Genomic DNA, 16,210 nt, shown 5'->3' with positions numbered 1-16,210 from the left:
TTCATATACTCAATCTCAGATTTCGTACATTATAATCAAACGGGTCAGAAATGATACAGATGCTCATAATCAAGTACAATACCGACGTCCCAGACGTGGTCTTACATCTACTTCAATATCGATGCCTCTGTCCCAAATAGGGTTTTACACGAAATTAGATACAATGTCGATGTCCCAGACATGGTCTTATACGTAAATCTCAATTGAGGCCTGTGTCCCAGACACGGTCTTACACGATGTCATAGACAGATGTCAACTTTGCTTAGGAACATATAGAGTTTTTCTGATATTAACATATTATCATACTTTACTCCAAAGATATACATCAGGCACTCAAGGCCATCCAATACAGATTACAGTTTATATATGCAGAATTTATTTCAATTAACACGTAATTGTAATTTGACTTACCTCGTACGGATTTCAGACGGAACGAGTTGACTATTCAACTATTTTGGACTTCCCTTGATCTAAGTCCGATTTTTTTTGTTCTTGATCTAATATAATTCAAATTAACCATTCAATCATTCATTCACTCAAAATAATCCACGAACACGTATTTAGGGCACTTTTCATTTTAGCTCTTACATTTTCACACTTTGACAATTTAGTCCATTTTTCACAAAATCACAAATATGCGTAATTCACCAAGACTATGGCTTGGCCAAATATACATAGCTTCTATACAAGTCCAAATAACATAATTAATTCATAATTTAGTCCTTCAAAACCCCATTTTCACAAATTAGTCCAAATGACTCTATTACATCAAAATTCAAAGACAAAACTTATAACCCATCTACCAAGCCTTCATAATTCATCCTAAAGCATTTCAAAACTCATGATATCAACAATGACATCTCATGAAATCTTTAACAGAAATAGAAATTCAGACATGGGCTTTGGAGAACATGAAGCAACAATCACAAAAACATAAAAAAATACTAAAAACCGAGTCAAAATAGACTTACAATTGCTTTCTCAAAGTGTCGAATTATTTTGAGCATTCAAACCCTATTTCCATGGTAATATTCAGCCAAAATGATGAACATGCAAAACCATTTCATGCTTTATTTCATTATAATTACATTTATTAAACCATTTACTAAAATACCCTTGCATTTAAACATTAATAAACCATTTACTAATGTCCAACAAGGTTATTTAATACATTACATGGTCAATTAACCACATAAGGACCCATTAGTCCAAAGCCATTTCAAATACATACTTTAAACATGTAGCATGCTAATTTCACTTTTTATGCAATTAAATCCTTTTTGTATAATTGAGCACAGAAACAGACAAATTAAATTACAGAAATTTTCACGGATGTAAATTCACATATCACAGACACATAAAATAATATTAAAATATTTTTCAGACTCAGATTTGTGGTCCCGAAACCACTATTTTGACTAGGGTCAAAATCGGACTGTTACATTAGCCGTATGAGGGACACGGCCTCAAGTATGGGCGTGTGTCCCGGCCATGTGAATTCTGCACCTACTTTATGAAAATTAAATTAACCACACGGCCTAGCACATGGGCGTGTAACTTGGCCGTGTGACTTCAATTTGTTCATGCTTTACAAAATAGAGAGTTACACGGGTTAGGGACATGGGCGTGTGTGACCACAAAACCTTCCTACATGGGCATGTCCCAAACCACACGGGCGTGTGACCCCTGTTCATGGAAAAATTCTAAGTTTTGTAAAAATTTTCCTAAGTGCTCGGTTTAGTCCCGAACCAATTTCAAAGCATGTTTTGTGCCTCGTAGGCTCATATTAGGGATTTTATGATTGAATACAAATGGTTTTCATTTGGATGCAAATTTTATGACTTGATTTGTATGTTTGCTTGCGATGTAAGTCCGGTAATATCTCGTATCCTGTTCCGACGTTGAATACTGGTAAGAGGTGTTACATGTGGTCCCAAAACCACTATTCCGATTTCATTGAAAATGGGCTGTTACAATCGCATCTCGTATTTTCATCAAAATTTAGGTAAGTACTACCATTTTGATTTGTAAGAACTCTTAAATTCTAAAATAGTGTCAGATCTCACTAATCTTTCAATTTGATTACGATCCATTGCGAATTTTCTTGAAACTCTTGATTTTGATTGAACTATTCAAGTAATATCTAAATGCATGGCATGGTTGTAATTAGGGATGTAATTGAACCAAAGAGGTTGTTTTATATTACAAAGTAGTTATGAATGGTTATTGTGTTCCATTAGAAAATGTTAACAATGTGGTGTTGTTTTTTTTTTTTTAAATAGAATGGCTAAGATTTTATTCAAATAGAAGCCTATAAAGACAGGCCCAACAAAACAAAACAAAAATTACAACCCAAAATAAATAAGACCAACCCAATAAACAGACTAAACATAAGGGAAATTAGTTCTGATAGAAGAAATGAAAACCAACAAAGCATTAAAAGAAAACATAAATGATCCCAACCAACTAGGCAGATTGTTTAATTCCAAAGCATCTAAAATGCAAAACCTTTCAGTAGCTATTATCCCATTAATCTGCTTCAATAATATACTAGAAAGTGTTCTTTCAAAAACCATTGCACCTCTTCAGAATCTTGGCACTCCTTCATCTAAAAAGACCCAAAAATTCCTCTTTTAACTATTTCCTTCCCCTCTTCCAAAACGAGGAATCGATATCAGATGTGGCTCGTACGATGTGGTGTTGTTTTTTTTCCTTGTAAAGAACTCAATACATTTTCCTTTTTTATCTTACTGTGAGAGTTTTCTTTCAAAGTTTCATATTTGAATCATATTATTGGTTTTTTTTTTAAATCCAACTAAAGCTTGACTAATGTACTTTTCTTTTGCTTTGGTGTTGTTAACTATGTAACAAAAGAATGCTTCTCTTTTGAGGACGTTGATGGTGCTTGAAGGGGGGCTTCAATTGGTCCTTCAATTGACTTGGCCATTCATATCCACCCAAGGTATCTCTGTACAATCTCATGATTTTATTTTGGAATGACATTGATATGTGTTGTTATATTTTATTGTTGTTTCCTATTTGCATGTTTGTTAATGTTTATTGGGCAACTTCCATATAAAATTTATCACATACATCCGTATGTGAAATGTGTATGTACATATATATATTCTTTTGATATAGTTCCATATAAATTTGCAGGGTAAGGATTTTTAGGTTTTGTTTATTTGGTCACCTTTATTTCTTATAATCCTTACGCATATGACGCCCTTTGAAAAGCTATTGCTACACATTTCATGTCTTAAAAACCTTAACTCATTTCGTTCCTCTACTCTTTCAGGTTGCGGCCCTCTTTTTCATTATTCTATTTTTTCTTTTTTTTTTCTTTCTTCTTTTTCTTTTGGCTTAATGGTGTAAAAAGCCCTAAGTGTTTTTTTTAAAAAAAAGCAATTAAGCCCTTCCTTTTTTTACACTCAATTAAGCACTCAAACTTTCGAAATGCATAAAAAAGACCCTCAATCTTCTTCAAAAAAACAATTAAGCCCTACTTTTTTTTCACTCAATTGGGTACTTGAACTTTCAAAATGCATTAAAAGGACCCTCAAATTTTTTCAAAAAGCAATTAAGCTCATGCTCTTATTAGAAATTATAAAAATTCTAAAAATAATAAATTTTAGAAAAATTATTAAATTTTAATAAAAATATAAAATTTAAAATTTATTAAAATTAGAATTTTTCATAAAATCATAAAAAATAAAATTTTATAAGAATCATAAAAATATTAACGACCCCTATTTTTTCAATTAAAGTCGTGTTGCAACACAGCGTGACATGTGGCGAAAAATGATAAAAAATCAATAAAAGTTATAGAAAAATTATAAAATGCTTCTTTTGATACGATAATTTTATAATATTTTTATGAATTTTATTTACATTTTGTAAAATTTTCTTACGACTTTATAAAATTTTATAATTTCTATATATTTTATAATTTTTTACAATTTTATATAATTTTATAATTTTATAATTTTTATAAAATTTAAATAATATTTATAGCTTTTATTGATTTTAATTTTTATAATTTTTCTAATTTTTAAAATAAAAGTATGGACTTATAAAGAGACTTTTTGATGCATTTTAAAATTTATGTAACTAATTAAGTGAAAAAAAGAAGAAAGGGTTTAGTTATTTTTTATACATTTTCGAAATTTAAATAGGCAAATAATTGTAAAAAGAAAATAAGAGCTTAATTATTATTATTTATTATTTTTAATTTGAGTGCTTTTGATATCTTTAAGCCTGTCCTTTTATTGTTCTCCCTTCCTTTTCTTTGTTTTGTTCCTCAAAAGTTACTGTTTTTTATAAATAATTTCCCTTTAAGCTGAACTGGTTACTTAGTACGTGTATCTGTATGTAATCCTTGGTGCTTTGAATCCAGAAAATATAGGAAATATTCATGGCATCATGGCTGCAAATCGAGAGTCATGCCTCAGTGCTGCTTCAAGTCACTCACTCCAACCTCAAAAGCTTCGCCGCTGACATTCGCTTCTCTCTTCAGGTTCCATTTTTATTAAACAATTTCTTTAACTTCAAAGTAATTACTCCTGAGGTTTTATTTTTAAAAAAAATCGATTTGTTTAAAGATGAGCGTGGAAGCAGTGAAAGATAAGGTATGGAAGAAATGTGGGACTTCGGTAAATTCAGTGCGGTTAGAGCTATATGATGATTGTAAAAATAAACTTTTTGATTTAAGTGATGAGTCAAGACCTCTCGGTTTCTATTCTCCACTAGATGGGTTAGCCTTTCGCCTTTTCTCCTTTGATTTTTATTGTCATTGTTAACTCTAATTTTATAGATTTTCATTTTAAAAACATATCAGTTATTTCCTTGTGACTCCTTTTTGCTGTAACAGGTTCCGAATACACATTATAGATCTTGATCCTTCATCCGTAACTTCGGGAGGGTGGCTTGAAGATACGTCATTAGTCGAGAAGTACTCGATTTCTGAAGATGAATACAATAAACGTTCCGGTAAGTTAGTTACCTACAGAAGCTGATTCTTCAATGTTATTGACTTAAATTTGTTATCCTCCACATCTGTTTCCTTTTAATTTACCTTTTATTTGTTTGCAATGGTTTGAAATTTTTTGTTGTTTCAGGTACATTTAGGAAATTTAAGGAACAAATGGCAAATCCATCAGCATTCAGGAACAAAATAAGTATATCTTATTTCATATATACATATATATGTGAAAGTTTTCAAGAGAGGTTTTAATAAAACTGTTCTATATTATTAATTAAAAATTGAATTTAAATAGAGAAAAGAGTCTTAATCCTAATTCAAAATAGTTCCTTATTCTAATAAACTACTAAACTATAAAAGAAAATAGTTCCCTTCTTCTAATAAACTACTAAAATATAAAATAAAAATATTCTTAAAATATGAATAAAACTTATCTACCTAAATAAGATTTATCTACCTAAATAAATTTAAAATATATACATATTTCAACAATATGTATATTTATATATGGGGTAGCTTTAATCTGTTAATAATATTATATTTAAGTACGCACTGGATTCCTAATGCTTATTACAAAGTGAAATCATGTATATATTGCTGCTATTTCTGTCTTGGTCATGCTTGATGGTTTCATTTACAGATGTCAGATTACTACATGGAAGACCTCTGCACAAATATCAAGGTTGGTTGTGTATTTATTTTTGACTTTGTCATATGTACTTAGCATCTTTTGCAGCATATTAAACTACTGTTTTGGTCTCTCACTCTTTTTAAAGGAAGTAAAACAGTCCAATTCCATGTGTGTGTGTGTTTTGAAGAAAATGTCAATTATTATTTATTACCTTTGGACATTGGTAGTTCAAGAAGAAATTATTTAATATTTGCCCACCATCTTGACAATGGTCTTGTACTGATGAAAGAACTTAATAAAATTCAGTAGTGGCTAATTTATTTCTAGTTTTATCATCTTTAGAGATAAGAGATTGCTTAGTTTTTCATTTGTGATTTTCCCTTTTTGAAGTGCCAAATGAATGATCTTTAAGACCTATATTCTTTTTTTGCTAGATGCTTAAGAAAAGCTACTGAAGATCATAGACTGATTGATAGGGTACTTAAATATAGTGGCAAATAAATTCAGTTAATTCAGTACTTCATGCTTGGTAATGCTCACCCTCTACCAAATGTAGTTTTTTGTGTATATCACATCTAGGATATGTTTTGTATATTTTCCTAGAGTGAAGAACCTTGCTATTTTCCCTCTATTTCTCAACATCACATTTATCTTCTGTTGTTTTGCCTGCATGCTTCAACTTAAGTGCTGTATATATTTTCACATTGTTTCAAATCAGGTAGGAGATAGATGTGAAGTTGATCCAGGGGAGAAAAGAGGTGTCGTCAAATATGTGGTCAAGCAGAAGCATTAGGGCCAGGCTTTTGGATTGGAGTTCAATAAGATGAACCGTTGGGAAAACATGATGGAATGTATGTAAACTCTATATTCTTATTTTCTTAATGTTCTCTTCATTTTTTTAGTAATGTTCTTGTTGTATGGTACTTCTATTCTTTTCTTTTTTTTTTTTGTGTGTGTGTGTGTGATAGAAACTCCTACAAGGATTGATTTTTTTGGTCTGTTATATGCCTTTCGTAAAAAAATTGGTATTTAATTTATTCACGTTGAAGGTGATTTGAAATTTTCTCTTGACACAGATGCATTAAATTGGTTATCCTATTTGGATGTTTATTAGATAATCTATCTTATTTGGATGCACTATTTTCATTTGTTAAATTATCTATTGGTCATACTGCAGAGTGAAAGGAACTCGGTATTTTCAATGCCCTCCACTTTGCGGTGCAATGGTTAGGCCTGACAAAGTAAAGGTTTGTATGCAAATATGTTAAGTGATGTACGCATTCTGGGGTTATTCTGTGGCCTTCTCAAGTTCAAATATTTTAGGTAGATAGTCGTATTATGCAGCATTCTGCACCAACAAATTGAATAAACTGCTGGAGCTTACCTTTAAGTTTAACCCTTGGCAAAACTTGCCCACTGGCATCTTTCTTTTTCTTTTTTCTATCTATGGACCTTTATTGCAATAGCTCGTAATGCACGTATATCCATGATGGCATTGCAAACTTTAAGAAAGCAAGTTTACTGCATTGCAATTCATTGTCCATAACTACTTAATAGTATTATTTGTTTATTTTGTGTTTCCTTCTAATTATTATAGCATAATAAAAAATGGAAAAGTAGCATTAACATTGATTGCTAATTGATTTATAGTTGTGGATGGAACACGGAAATGTGATAGGAAGAATAAAAGATGGAATAAATGTTGTACATGTTAGTGAGATTATATATTAGGGAATCCAATTCATACTTTTTTGCTCCGAAAGATTTTGATCTAAGTGACTAACCGTAAGGGCAATCAGTGAGTTCTCTTTGTTTATGTTCATAAGATCTCTGTGAGAGTTCTTTGTTGAGTATCTAACGAGTCTATCCAAACAGCTGATGGACTCTATTTTTGTCTAGTTTTTCTTCTTTCATGAGAAAATATATTACATATATGTTTAACAGGCAGCTTAATCGTTTTTCATATCCGAAGTCCAAGAGGTGTATTCTGACAGTAAAATATTTGGTGTCTCCTACCTGTTTTACCGCTTTTATTTATTTGTAACTTAGGATGGAACTTGTTATTTGCAGGTTGGTGACTATCCTGAACGAGACCCCTTTGAAGAGGATGAGATATGATGTGATTGCGAAAGGGTACTGCTGCATCATTTGTTTCCTTGCAGTATCAATAACCTTACAGAGATTGGCAATGATATTTGATTTTATTTTTGGTATTATTGTAACATATTTGGCGTGGGATTGATGTGTGAGATACAAAACTCTTAGAGAGATGATACCTGAGCAATACTTTCCTATAATCTACTATTAATATATGATTCTTGTGTCTAAATCGTAGATCTTCGAGTTCTTTTCAAAACGGTTTTTGAATCACTTGATTTTGTGGCTTGTAGCCCAAGATATAATTGTTTTCGTAAAGTAGTGCAAAACCAATTAGTTTGGATATTTCTGGTTTACTACTTTTAAATCAATCATGGTATCTGTTGAGTAATTAAATTAAGCAAATTCAATATATATACTATAATTTACTGCAGATCTGGAGAGAGGAGATGCAGCTGGTACCTGGGCAAGGCCATTATCCCTGAAGAAGTGGACAAGTAATGTGCAACCATACTGCACAAAATTCCATTGTTTAACACTACACATCGCATATACTGAGGAGGTAGCCATCTGATTCTCTTCTGGTCCTGTTCTGTGTAGATTCCTAGTTTATTAATAAACAATTGGAGTTATTTGAATAATAATATGGAGGATTATGTGGGGCAATGGCATTTATTTATTACAAAAGCAGGAGGCAAAGAAAAGAAGCTGGCCTTTGGACCTGAATCCTGCATAAAAAAAGGGATATGATGATCAACATGGGATGCTGATGGATGGTATTTACAAGGCCACTGGTTAAGCAAAGCAAAAGCAAAGCTTAGCTTGTACGTGGTGGTGGTGGAATTGTGGGAGGGAAACATCTGCAAAGATGACAAATACAGGAGGAAGCAAAATTCTCAAACAATACCATTTCAGATGACAATCAAAGATGATATCTTCTATTGTTAGGTAGGTTAAAGGCTTAAAGCTATCATAGAATACTCTACTTACTGTTATATATAGTTTCTACAATAATATATATTTATTTATCAAGGTAGGAACTCTGCTCTCTTCTCCTCTTCTCATGCATTATCAAATTTGACCAGACTTCTAATTTCAATGTTATTCGAAAATAATAACTTATAAAATTAATATAACTTGGAAGCCACTATTTTCAATTTTAAGTTATTGTAATAATAATCATGTTAATTGAACTGAATTAGGATTGAATTGATTGGATATGTTTTATTTACTTCACGATTTACATCCACATTATTATATTAATATTTCTTAATAAAAATGTAGCAGTTGACATTTTCTAAGTCAAAATTTTTAAACTTTAACCTCAGTAGTTTAAAATTTTAATTTATTAAATTTGATGAGAAAACATATATATCTTTTTTTGTCGAAAAAGGAATTAAGCTTTATTAAAAGATAAAATATTGTTCGAAACATAGTGCGTCCTTGCATGTCACATTGAAATAGGAGATTTAGGCAACGGAAGAAGCTTCGCCATGAAACATGATTCTTCGAGGCAGGAATAGGATGTAAATAGCTCTTTAGTCTGGCTGAAGCATCAACATATTTGTTGCCTTCTCGGAACACATGCTTCAAGGATTTAAAAGTCATATTGCGAAGGAATATCCTACATTCATCAATCAAAGATGGCAATATAATGTTAGAATCTCTATTAAAAGACAATCGGCACAGTTGTTACCTTTTCGAAATACATGCTTCAAGGACCTAAAAGTCATATTGCGAAGGAGTATCTTGCATTCATCAATCAAAGGTGAAAATATAATATTAGAAACTTTTATCATAAGACAAATTGAATGATGACAATGGCATCTACTTCTACCATAAGATTAACTACATTAAGATCTCTAAGAGTCTAGAGTTTTGCTTCAACACTAGTGGCTTTAGGAATATTACTTGGCAACCCTTAATACGTATTGTATCTCTTCCTGATCATTAGACCTATGAGCTTTTTTCATCTCTACTAATATTAAGTCCTTTATTAAGTTTGGTGTCACTAGTTAAGTGGCATTAACTCGGTTGGTTATATTACTAATTAAACCATTCATATTTAAAATAAGTTATATTTGCTAGCATAGAATGTTTTCTGTCTGTTGGTCTAACACCTTTCATCTTTGTCTACGGTTTTGATTTTGTACTAGTGGTTTTCGAATCTAGGGGGCTTCTCTAGGGGGAAAATGGAAGAGGATTTAGCAAATCTAAATATTTCTGAGGAAGAAGAAGAGCCTTTTCAAGGCCAAGGGAATGTAGATGTGATTGAGGAGGATTATAGGCTTTGCCTGGAGGGGCGAGTTTTAACGAATAGTGTAGTGCACCTCCTATTGATGAGAAATACTCTTGTAGATTTATGACATCCGTTGGTGGAGTCTCTATATCGAATATTAGGGAAAAGAGGTATTTGCTTTGCTTTTACTATGATATAGATCTAAAGAATGTGAATGAAGGTATGTCGTGGACTTTTAATAAACATCTAATCATATTTCACAAGTTGGAATCGAGGGAAGACCCATTACAAGTGCCTCTGTTTTTTTCTCAAAATTTTGGGTTCAAATCTATATTTATGTCAGAGGGAATCACACACCAATTTGGGAATTTCATTGGTAAATTCATGAAGTATGACACTTTTTTTATCTCAAGGGAGTCAATTGGTTCATGAGAATATGAGTAAAGATAGATGTTCGAGTCTCTTTGAAAAGAATGAAGAAAATTGTTTTGGATCAGAATCATTCAGTTTATGCCTATTTCCAGTATGAAAAACTCAAGTTATTCTATTTTTTATGTGGGAAGCTTGGTCATGGGGAGGGTTCTGTCCAATTTGGGTTACACTAGGGACATGAAATGTGGAATTTGGGTGGGATATTTCGCTAAGAGCAGCATCAAGGAGGGGGCTGGCGACTGTAAGCAGGTGGTTAGAGGAAATAATTAGAGGAAAAATGGCTAGTGTATCTAATGTTAGTCATCAGGTATATAAGGAGAATGCAACTAGTGGGTCAAGTTTGGAAGGGCAGATGGAGATGGGTTTTGATATGGAGAATAACCCTCTAAAATTGGTTGACGGTAAGAAGAGTAGCGTACCCATGCTAGGAATTTGAATGTTTTTGTTAATATGGATTTGATAGATTCAGAAATCTATACTGAAATATCGATGACCGCTATTAAGCAGGCCGATCGAGAGCAATGAAAATTCTAAGTTGGAATGTCTATAGATTGAGGCATCCACGACATCTCAAAAACAAGTTGAGACAGATTAAGCTCCAGCTCTTGTTTCTAATGAAACAAAGTTAAGTGTAACAAGTATTAGGCGGATCAGAGAAAGGTGTGGATTTCTTAGTGGTATAGATGTCGGTGTGGATGGTACTAAAGATGGGCTATCAATAGGATGAAATAATGATTGTACTGTTTAGCTAAGAAATTTCTCCTCTTTGCACATTGATGTGGAGATTATGAAAGGGGATGGGTTGATTAATTGGAGGTTTACGAGTTTTTATGGTTCACTAGAAGAAAGAAAAAGAGAAGACTCATGGAATCTAGGGATATTTTGTTACCATGGTTGGTGATGGGAGACTTTAATTAAATTATATATTCGTTTGAAAAACGAGGGGGACGGCTTCGAGATGAATGAAAGATGAGGATGTTTCGAGAAGCTTTTGAAGCGTGTGATCTCAATGATCTGAGATTTTTGGGTCAGTGGTTTACTTGGGAAAGATGTAGGCTACCGGATAATAATGTGCATGAACATCTGGATTGGGGGTGGCTAATTTGGCTTGTTGAGAGCTCTTCCCTGGTTATACTATTAAGCATCTTACTCATGCTTTTTCCGATCATTGTTCGATATTGGCTGATACTACAAGTAATGAAAGAAATCAGATGGTAAGGAAACCCTTCCAATTTCGTTTTAATGCAAACTGGGTACTTGAAGGAACATGTGAGATGCAAATTAAGAATTTTTGGGAGTCATCCAAGATGGATGTGTCGGCACAGTTGAAAGAATTAGAGATGGAGTTAAGTAGATGGGCGAGAGAGAATCAAAGGCATATGAAGCATAAAGTCTTTGAGTTAAATGTTTGGTTTGAACAGTTGAATTTTGCTGACCCTGATAAGGACAGTCGAACTAAACTAACGAAAGTTAAGCTTGCCTTGAATATGGAAGAAGACAAAGAAAAGTTGTTCTGGGAACAACATGCAAGAGCAAATTAGCTTAAATTTGGAGATCGAAATACAACTTATTTCTATAAGTTTGCATCTTATTATAAGAAAAAAAATGTCATCAGGGGACTGAGAGATAATGATAGAGTATAGGTAATAGAGGAAAGGGAAATGGTTGTGATTGCGACAGATTATTTCAAAGAATTATTCACCACTTCTATGATAAAAAGCTGTGAACATGTGTTGTCGGGAATACAACCTTATGTCTCAAAAAGCATGAACGACGAGTTGTCAGCTGCATTTAGAGAAGATGAAATGTGGGAAGAAGTTAAAAGTATAGTGCCACTAAAAGCATCAGGTGTGGAAGGATTCCCAACTTTATTTTTCTAGAAACATTGGCATGCTGTTAGTAAGGATATATCTCAATATTGCATTGATATTTTAAATGGAACGAGTGAGTTTGATATTATCAACCGTACAAATATAGTGCTTATCCCTGAAGTAAGCAACCCTAATGCAATGTCATAGTTTAGACCTATCAATCTTTGCAATGTTATTTACAAGATCATAGCCAAGGTAGTAGTTAACAGATTCAGGAAGGTTCTGGACGTTTGTATTGATGAGGCCCAAGGGGTGTCTGTTTCTGGGACGTAGAATTTAGATAACATTCTCATTGCTTATGAAATATTGCACGCCTTTAAAAAGAGGCATCATGGCTCTCATGGTTCGTTCGCATCAAAGTTGGATATGAGTATGGCCTATGACATGGTGGAATAAGTTTTTTTGGTAAGGATGATAGGGTGAATGGGGTTTTATAGGGAATTGAATGATTTAGTGATGAAATATGTAACAACAGTGTCACAATCAGTCATTTTTAATGGTAACCAGGGAGATGTGTTATGTCCTTATCAGGGTTTGCAATAAAGGGATCCTTTAAGCCCTTATTTATTTTTAATTTGTGTAGAGGATTTATCTAGTTTGCTCAATTTGGTGAAACAAGTCGGGATAATTCAAGGAGAAAGAGTGGGAGGCATGGTTTGGCAGTGACACATTTTTTCTTTGCAGATGACAATATTCTTTTTGGCGGCACAAGTGAAGAGGGAGCGAATGTGATAAAAATAATTGTATTAGAATATGGAGTTTCAGGCCAATTGGTAAAATTTGATAAATCGCTTGTTGATTTTAGCAAAAACGTTGATAGCATGATAAAAGAACGAATCAAGGATGTTTGGGTGTACGAATCTTGAGTAACCTAAAAAAGTACCCTGGTTGTCAACAATTATTAGGCAAAAAAAGAAGGAAGCATCTTTTAGTTTCAAAGAAAGGTTTATAAAATGAATACAAAGTTTGAGTGATTTTCATTTATCAGCAGAGGGAAAAGAGGTATTTATTAACTCCATATTCCAAGTAATCCCGATTTATGCAATACAATATTTTTTATTACTGGTTATGTTGTGCCACAAGTTAGAAAGCTTTATTAGTAGATTTTGATGGCGTAATAATATAACAAAAAGGGTATACATTTGTGTCAATAGAGGTTACTGTGTAGACTGGAATCTAAAGATAGATTAGGCTTTCAGGATTTAGCCAGATTTAATGTGGAATTGTTAGCGAAACAAACTTAGAGATTATTAACAAAGTCAGATTGTTTGTTTGCTTGAGTAATGAAAGCTAAATACTATCAAGGATGCGATTTTATGAGTTCAAGGTTAGGGGCTTACCCTTTGTGTATACCTGGCGAAGCATTTGGAGTACCCAAAGGTTGATAGAGCAAGGAAGTGGGTGGAAGGTGGGTAGTAGGGCGACAATTAACATTTGGAAGGAACCCTGGTCGTCGAGACCTTGTTAAGGGAGAGTGAGTGGTTAGAATATTAATATTAATTATACATATGTAGCAGATTTGATAGACGTGAACTCAAATACTTAGAAGTTAAATGTGTTAAACAAGTTGTTTGATAGCGATCATGTAGACATGATTATGACAATCTCATTTTCCAGGTTTTCCCAAACTGATGAACTTGTATTGCATTGGGATAATACAAGAGTTTGTTCGGCCAAGAGTGGCTACAAATTGCTCATAACGATGGATGCAAATGCAACAGATAATGATGTGACAGATAAAATATAATCATAAAGGCTTTTTATTCAAAATTATGGAACCTAAGTGTTGCTAGTAAAATCAAGATTACATGTTAGAGATCGCTAATGGCTATTTGCCAACATTAAGCAATCTTCAGGCAAGGAAAATTACGGTGGTGAGTTCTTGTCTCGTCTGTGGAGAGGTTGAAGAATCGATAGAACATGTGTTTAGTGAGTGTCCACTCACGAGCCAAGTAATGCAAGAGTTGAATGTGTCATTTTCATCCTCCAACAAAGCAGACAGTTGGAAAATTTGGTTAGCTAAAGAATTTATAAATTGTAATATGGATACATGTAAATTTGGTAACAATATCGATCATGAAGGAGTTTGCCAAAATGTCTATGGGTTATTAGCTTTTATTAAAGCCTACATTCAAGAACTAGATAATCTGGATATTGCGACACCAATTATTCAAAGAACGAATTATTACAGATGGGAACCACCATCAGGAGATTTCATGAAAGCAAAATTTTGATGCCACATTTCATCAAGTTACAAAAAGTTTAACAGTTGGGATCCTAGTTAGAAACAGAAAGGGATTAGTAATGGCGGCATGCACTTACGCATTTGAGCACGTGGCAGATTCAATAGCGATAGAAGCAAGGGCTTGTTTGTAAAATCTAATCTTTATAGAGAAGCTAGGTTTTCAAAAGATAATGGTGGAGGGGGATGCGCTAACAGTTATCAGAAAGTTAAAATCTCCTGAGGAAGACAAATCAACCATCAGTGCTTTGATTAACGAAATTAAAGAACCAGTTAAGTGATCTGTATCGATCGATTTTAGACATATACCTAGACAGACGAATAGGGCAACAGACTTGTCAGGTGAAGAAAGAAGGAGACATGATGGTCGTGAAACTAACTAATAATTCGACTTAAGGCAAGCACACCTATCGAGCAGTAGTATAATTATGGCGAGACCAGAATATCGTATCCACGAGGACTAAAAGTATTAGTAGATACTCTTTTTTTATTATCTAGTCTAAGAATTTAAGGGTATTTTTAAACTAAACTAATTTTCTAATTTATCTAAGATCACGACAGAGGGGAAAGTTGGAAAATACTTTAGGAAAACCAATTGAGAAGACAATACCCAAGAAAGAATCCACCTAGACTTCACTTATTACCTTTGACTTAGACGATTTATTCACTTGACTTATTCCGTAGAAATCCCTAATGATAAACATATTAATTTACATTATTCTCGTGTTTAATTCGGCTTATTTTTGAATTAATCCCTGCTTAATTGGTGTTTTTATGACTTGATCTTATCAGTGGTGCAATTGGTCAAAAAATGAGCACGAAGGAGCCAAATTGAAAGACAAAATGTTGAATTAGGGCCAAATAAAAAAGATGGGGAAAGTAAGGATTTAACATAAATTTTGACTTTGTAAAAAGCTAAAAATAGAAGATATTATTATTTTTATTTATTTTTATTTTATTTTATTAATTTAGGATTAGACTATTTTTAGTAAACCCCATGTATATAAATAGGGGGCTTTAGTTTTTAGAAAAATCATCCTTTAATTTATATTCCTACTTCTACTTGGAATAGAATTGCTCTCTCTCTTGTATTTCTTTTTTCAATTTGGAGTTGGAATGTCATTTTTTTCTCTTCAATTTGACGTTTTATTTTGTAGCATTGTCTCCAATTTTTGTTTCTTTTCCATAATTGGGCCAACTGCTCTACAAGTCCTTTCCATTCATTTCTTCACCATAATCTCCAAATTTCTCTCCAAGCTTACAAAGCATGAACAATTTCATGATTAACTAAATTCTATCTTAGCTTTAGGCCGGTGTTCTTTCCGGTCGAGAATTCTGAGATTTGTACTCGCGCCTAAAATCCTTCCAATCGATACTCACCATTTTCTTAAGCATTGGGATTGACAACTCATCCCTTAAGGATAATTCGATTTCAAATCAAAAAGAGCTTGTTGGGTTGGAGTCGTGTTTTCTGACAGTTGGAGAAATGAATCGGCTGTGCTGTATTTGGATCTCTGAGAACAAATCAAGGAAGAGGTGATCGGATTTAAACGACCCACGCGGTTGAGGCCGTTAATTCGAGTTGGGTTCTTCAGAACGCAAGGCTACTGAAGTCTTGAATCGGGAACACGTGTATCTCGGTTAGACTATCGGTAAGGGTTGGTTTGCAGGACGTACTGGGACCAGCTACGAGAGGAAGAATTAGTGGTGAGGACGT

At 33.2% G+C, this 16,210-nt stretch overlaps 1 protein-coding gene across 3 annotated transcripts; it reads left to right on the top strand.

Moving 5' to 3' along the window:
- The first annotated feature begins 4,246 nt into the window (after positions 1–4,246).
- Positions 4,247–8,918, top strand: LOC108459328 (tubulin-folding cofactor B-like). Of its 3 annotated transcripts, none has more exons than XM_053027101.1 (10): positions 4,247–4,516; positions 4,602–4,753; positions 4,871–4,989; positions 5,118–5,177; positions 5,622–5,663; positions 6,331–6,463; positions 6,790–6,859; positions 7,683–7,745; positions 8,144–8,271; positions 8,401–8,918. In XM_053027101.1, the coding sequence occupies exons 1-6, from the start codon at positions 4,415–4,417 to the stop codon at positions 6,339–6,341; spliced, it is 486 nt and encodes a 161-aa protein (XP_052883061.1). In that variant the 5' UTR covers positions 4,247–4,414; the 3' UTR covers positions 6,342–6,463; positions 6,790–6,859; positions 7,683–7,745; positions 8,144–8,271; positions 8,401–8,918. The 3 variants fall into 3 exon arrangements, with proteins under 3 accessions (XP_052883061.1, XP_052883059.1, XP_052883060.1); XM_053027099.1 differs by having other exon boundaries at positions 8,398–8,918; XM_053027100.1 differs by lacking the exons at positions 8,144–8,271; positions 8,401–8,918 and having other exon boundaries at positions 7,683–7,941.
- The last annotated feature ends 7,292 nt before the right edge of the window (positions 8,919–16,210 follow it).

The sequence above is a fragment of the Gossypium arboreum genome, chromosome 4 (assembly GCF_025698485.1).
Source record: "Gossypium arboreum isolate Shixiya-1 chromosome 4, ASM2569848v2, whole genome shotgun sequence".
Lineage (NCBI taxonomy): Eukaryota > Viridiplantae > Streptophyta > Magnoliopsida > Malvales > Malvaceae > Gossypium > Gossypium arboreum.
Note: the sequence above shows the minus strand (reverse complement) of the source record. Positions and strands in the feature narration are given on the sequence as shown.